Source organism: Lichenostomus cassidix, chromosome 4 (assembly GCF_008360975.1).
Source record: "Lichenostomus cassidix isolate B80296 chromosome 4, HeHo_3.0, whole genome shotgun sequence".
NCBI classification, from domain to species: Eukaryota; Metazoa; Chordata; class Aves; order Passeriformes; family Meliphagidae; genus Lichenostomus; species Lichenostomus cassidix.
In genome coordinates this window covers 20,551,506-20,557,354 of record NC_139484.1, presented here as the reverse complement: position 1 = coordinate 20,557,354, position 5,849 = coordinate 20,551,506, and the positions used below count along the sequence as shown (strand labels likewise).

Below are 5,849 nucleotides of genomic sequence, written 5' to 3'. Positions count from 1 at the left end.
CTGAGAGAGTGCAGACTGCAGCTGTGGGTAATCCTAGAGAGCAGGTGTGGCTAGCACAGGTCTTTCCCATGAGAATTTTTTTTGTGTTTTATAAATAAAGATAAAGTTTGGATGTTATTAAAAACAGTGTTTTAAGATCTAGACGGTGCAGGCTTGGCCAATCATGCCTAGGGGGAGGTTTCTAACTGACCAATCTGGGTGACCTTTGAAAACTCTATATATATGATGAAATCAAAACAATAAAGGTCTTTCCTTCTTGCCACTGAGAACTGAGTTCTTTACTCTGCTAGCTGCTCAACAGCGACAAGCAGGGACACAGGTGTCTTCTATTTTAGATATTTAGGCCCAAATACCACACATACATGACCAAACTGACTTTTACTTAGGTACTACATGATAGGAAAAGTCAGTCAAATTTTCATATTGTAAAGAATGAAAGCAAAATTGTCCCTCTTGCTGACAAATGCGTCTGCACTCACTGTGCCCCAGGGCCTGCACGCCCTCATCCTGCAAGCAGAGGTGCCTACAAAAAAGCTGGAGAGGGACTTTTTGTGAGGGCAAGTAGTGGTAGGACAAGGGGAAATGGCTTTAAACTGAGAGCAAGGTTTAGAATAGATAGGAGGAAGAAATTCTTGACTGTGGGGGTGATGAGGCACTGGCACAGGTTGCCCAGAGCAGCTGTGGATACCCCATCCCTGGGAGTGTTCAAGGCCAGGTTGGATGGGGCTCTGAGCAGCCTGCTCCAGTGTAAGGTGTCCCTGCCTGTGGCAGGGTTGGAACTGGATGATTATTAAGGTCCCTTCTGACCCAAACCATTCTACAGTTTCATGCTGCTCCCTGTGCCACAGGCCCCAGTGCCGGAGCATGGAACTGGCCGCTCTGTGACATCAGCCCCGGGGCCGAGGGCAGCGCGGCTGCTGCGGGCACTGCGGCTGCGGCTGTGCTGGTGCACAGAGCTCTCACTCTTGCAGCTGTCACGAGCCATGGCAGCCGTGCTGCTGCTCTGCCTCCTCGCCCTGCTGGCCACCTGCAGGCCTGTGCAGGCCATGTGGAACACCTGCGAGTGAGTGGCCCCAGGCTCTGGGGGGAGTTGGGCGATAACTTCAGGCCTTCCCTGGAGAGGGCCCACTTGTCCTCTGTGGCCAGGCCACAGCTTCCCAAACCCCATGGGACAGCCTCAGTTCCTTGTGGACAGGCGCACACACTGTGGCCTTCCCTGGCCTGCCGTCCCTGCACGCCTTGTGGGGAGCTTCTGCTGGAGCAGCAGCAAGCCATGGAGCAGCATGGAAATGACTTTCTGCTTGCAGAGGGAGCTGTGGGCTCCGGTCCTTGATTTCTGATGAAGAGGAAAGCATGACACGCGTCGTGGGTGGCACAAATGCCGAGGCAGGGGCCTGGCCCTGGCTTGTCAGCATCCAAGATCCCTCAGTGTCAAGCACGGGACATCTGTGTGGAGGGTCCCTCATCAGCTTACAGTGGGTCCTCACAGCAGCCCACTGCTTTGCTGACCCCAGGTAAGGAGGAGTAGGGAACAGGGATATCCCCACAACATCAGCAGGTGCCCTGTCAGCAGCACCATCTCTGGTGATGGGACTGTGCTGCTCCCATCTCTCCTTGCAGTGTGCCCAGTGCCTGGGCAATGTGGAGCCCAGCTGAGAGATTGCTCAGAAGGCTGGGCACATGCCACTACTTCCTAACAGCCTCCAGCTGACGTTGCCAGAGCCTAAGGCATGCTAGAGCAGTCACTGCGTCCATAGTGCTTTCTCCTCTGCCTTGGGAAGCAGAAGGCTGGGCTGCCACAGCTCCAGGCTCTGCTGTGTCTCACCCTTCTCTCCACTGCCCTCAGGAACATCAGTGCCATGCGCCTGGTGATTGGGGCCACCCAGCTGACTGAGCCAGGCCCTGGGGCCGAGGTGCGTCTGATTAAGCGGCTGCTGGTTCACAAGGAGTACAGTTCAGCTGACCAGAGCAACGACATCGCCTTGCTGGAACTGAATGAGCCTGTCAAGTGTAACCCCTACATCCAGCTGGCCTGTGTGCCCAACGCAACGCTGAATGTGGCAGAGCTGGAAACCTGCTACGTCGCTGGCTGGGGTGCCACCTCTGCAAGATGTGAGTTTCCAAAAATGGAGGGCAAGCTCCACACACTGGGAAGATGGGTTGGGCTCCCTAACACCAGAGGCCAAAGCCAGAGTCAGGCTGCCTGCACCCTAAAGGCAGACAGCAGGGACACAACGCTGCAGGGACACAACACTCCAGTGCCTCTGCAGAGGCAAAGCCAAGCTCTAGGGAAGGGCATCACCCCCACACAGGAGGGAAGTGGCAGTGAGCTGCTGGGTCCTCATTCCTTTCTGTGCTCACAGCTCAAAAAACAAGCGATATCCTGCAGGAGGCCAAGGTCCACCTTATCGATGTCCAGGTTTGCAACAGCAGTGAGTGGTACGCGGGGGACGTCCACACCCACAACTTGTGTGCTGGCTACCCGGAGGGTGGCATCGACACGTGCCAGGTAGGAGCATGTGACGAGCCACTCAGTCCCAGCAGGGTGGGCAGCACCACGCCACCACAGCCCAGTACCTGCTTTCCCTGGACAGTCACTCTCCCAGCCCCAGCTCCCCACCATTGCTGGGGCTTCTTGCCCATTCCCCATGTGTAGGGCCTTGCCCAGTACCTCCATTCTCCCAGAGGCCTGGCACTCTGCCCAGAAAACCCTGCTAGTGCTCTTGGCAGCCCAGAGGTCCAGATGCCAGTGCTGGAACATCTGTCCTCTGCACATCCAGGATCACTGTGCAGAGCTGAGAGAGAGCCTGACATCATAGGCCCCAACCCACTCCCAGCCAAGCTTCTGGAGGCTCCAGCATTTGAGCAGAGCCTTGATCTGCTGGGAATCTGGTAGGGGCTGTGAGAGAGAAGGAGGCAGCCCCAGTGCTGACAGGGACCACCCAACACCACCTTAATCCTCTCTGCTCCTCTGCAGGGTGACAGCGGTGGTCCTCTCATGTGCCAAGACAACAATGCTGACTTCTTCTGGGTCATCGGAGTGACCAGCTGGGGAAGAGGCTGTGCCAGAGCAAAACGGCCTGGAATATATACCTCTGTTCAGCACTTCTATGACTGGATCCTGGTCCAGATGGAAATGCTTCCACATGTAGCAGCTGCCCCGCATCCTCAGGCACTGCAATCTCAGGAATGGGGTCATTATACGACCGCCTCGCCATCCTGGACTCGTCATACCAACGCCCCACGGCCCACTCAGAATCCGTGGCCGAGACCACCTGCCACCCAGAATCCGTGGCCAAGACCACCTGCCACTCATAATCCATTGCCCCCCACTCAGAAGCCGTGGTCAAGACCACCTACCACTTATAAGCCATGGCCAACAGCGGCCCCCACCCATAAGCCATGGCCAACAGCGGCCCCCACCCATAAGCCATGGCCAACAGCGGCCCCCACCCATAAGCCGTGGCCAACAGCGGCCCCCACTCATAAGCCATGGCCAAAACCAACCCCTACTCTGAAGCCAAGTACAATACCAACACCAGTGGAAGAGATTAGCAGCTGCCCGTATCCACTCAAAAAGCTGGTGGATTTCTTCGCTCAGATCCGGGAGCTCCTGAAGAACCTGCAGGGAGGAGCTGTTTGAGCAGCAGAATGGATAGGATCCAGTGCAGGCTGCATGGGACTGCAGCTGTTTCCTGCTGGGGCAATACCTGCTGATCCAAAGGCTGCCTCAGTGCTGAAGAACTGCTCTGTCCTGCCCAGATTGCTCCTCTGCATGCATACAAATACCAACATTGACTTAGTTAGTGAAATAAAGTTGCCTGTGTTTGCAGTTAACCATGTTTTCAGTCCCATTTGGTCCCCTGGACAAGGCAAGGACTTCCTTGCCTAGGACCTGCAAAATGAGGCTGTGCCAGATCACTTGGGCACAAAGGCAGTCACTCCAAAGGGCTGGAACTGTGCCTGGTCAGAGAGGAGAGTGCTTAGAGCCACCACAGGATGGAAAAGACTGGCTCATCAAGGCTAGGAAGAGGACAGGAGCAGATAATGCCACATGCAGACACCCCGGGGGGATGCATTAAGGCACACAAGCTGGTGACCAGGGCCTGGCAAAAGCCTTAGCTAATGGAGCAGACCTGGGAAACTCCTGAGCATGACAAGCGAAATTGCTGACTGTTGCAACGACAAGCTGATAGGAGCTACAGTGCCCTAAGGAAGAGCAAGATTTCACAGGTAGCAAAGGGGCATTGATATGCAAGGTGGCCACACTTCAGAGATGTTTGAAGGAAGAGTTGGGGTCATTGTGGGAAGAGGAACCTGGCAGGAGCAGCAGGACCCAGGAAACTGCATCAGTAATGCCATGGAAGGCCAAGGTGAGTTAGTTAACAGCACCTGCAACACCAAGTCTGTTCACAGGTGGGACAAACCTTGGATTCAGGGGGAAAAGGTAGCAGGGAGGAGAGAAGGGCAGAGAAAGAGAGGAGTCAAGGAAGATGAGGGGGATGTATAAGCATGGCAGGTAGGGGGAAGGGAGGATCAAGGAGCCAGTCTCACAGATGCAAGCTGCTGGTTGGTTTGCTTGTGTGACTGAGCCCTGCACCTAATCACCACAGGATGGAAAGAGATTTCTTCATCCTAGGTTTCCTGCAGCAGAGTCTCACACATCCAAGACCTGGAGAATGGCAGGTGGGGCTGAAAGCAGGAGCATCCTTTGTCTACAGCTTCCAGTTACTGTGCATGCTTGGCCTCTCATTCCAGGTGCCACTACTGTCATTGTCAGTGTGGGCCTGAAACAGCAACAGAACTCATACACAGCAAGGACAGGGAGCCTCCCAGAGGGTGCTGATGTGGCCAGCATGGACTGCTGCATCCATGTTTCCCTGTTCTTTGGACAGGAAGGGTGACACTGCTCGGGTACCTCTGGCACATTTGGCTTGTGCTGCACTGCTCACCGGCCACAGCTGTAACCAGATTGGACACGTGCATGCTGCCTGCAGGAGCCATGTTCTCTAGCGGGTGTTTTTTGGGAAGGAGCTGCTGGCAAACAGCTGCAGAGAGCAGGGTGGCAGTGAGCTTCCCAAAGAGGTGGTGATGCCACATGTGATGATTTCCTGTGAGCTGTTAGTAGGAAGTTCTGGGAATCCCTGAAAACAGAGGGGCTAAAATAAAGCTGGAGAGGGGCTTTTTTACAAGGGCAAGTATTGATAGGACAAGGAAGAATGGCTTTAAAGTGAAGGTAGCTTTAGAATAGATATTGGAAGAAATTATTCTCAAGCAGAGGAACAAAGTGACTTCAAAGTTGCTCTCAAAGCAAATGTCACATCTATCTCCTCCTCAGAGATGGAAAAAGCCTGTCACAGTCATTACCATGACACAAGCACCTACCAGCAGCCTTGAACTGCTCATTCAAATGCCAAGTGACAGGCAGATGTTTCCAGTGAGAAATACAGCCCTCTCAGAGCCTTTGGTTGCATCACCCACCAACACAGCATTGCCTCAGCCTTCTCTGGCCAGGGCTGTGACCTGCTGGAGTCACTTGAGCTCAACCGGGCTCTGCTGGAACTGGAGAGAGGTTTGCTCTTTCTTGTCATAAATGTCTTTGTTAGTAGGGAGCTGGCAAGGAGAAGGGGACATAAGATAACTTACACCCTGCCTATTGTTTTCCCAGCAGCATTTGTGTAGTAGATTTCTAGAAGAAAAAAAATCCCACAAACTACAGTTGGGAATTTAAAACAGCACTGGGGGAAACTGTGCACGCTCTGTAATGATTAGATCATTAAGACAGAGTATAGCCCCCATAACCTGACGTTTCACTGATAAGAGCACGGAAGGATGTCACCCCTGCCTCC

At 54.0% G+C, this 5,849-nt stretch overlaps 1 protein-coding gene across 1 annotated transcript; it reads left to right on the top strand.

The window, feature by feature from the left end:
* Positions 1-825: 825 nt before the first annotated feature.
* LOC146437998 (acrosin-like) lies at positions 826-3,837 on the top strand. Its single transcript, XM_085058191.1, has 5 exons — positions 826-1,063; positions 1,308-1,514; positions 1,847-2,112; positions 2,364-2,509; positions 2,978-3,837. Exons 1-5 carry the CDS (start codon positions 828-830, stop codon positions 3,641-3,643), a joined length of 1,521 nt encoding a protein of 506 aa, XP_084914317.1. The 5' UTR covers positions 826-827; the 3' UTR covers positions 3,644-3,837.
* Positions 3,838-5,849: the final 2,012 nt, after the last annotated feature.

Bases quoted from the DNA above. Each gene is read 5' to 3' on its own strand.
- LOC146437998 (XM_085058191.1), top strand. From the start codon at position 828: ATGCTGCTCCCTGTGCCACAGGCCCCAGTGCCGGAGCATGGAACTGGC. The intron at 1,064-1,307 runs GTGAGTGGCCCC...TTCTGCTTGCAG, and splicing joins GCCATGTGGAACACCTGCGA to AGGGAGCTGTGGGCTCCGGT. The intron at 1,515-1,846 runs GTAAGGAGGAGT...CACTGCCCTCAG, and splicing joins CACTGCTTTGCTGACCCCAG to GAACATCAGTGCCATGCGCC.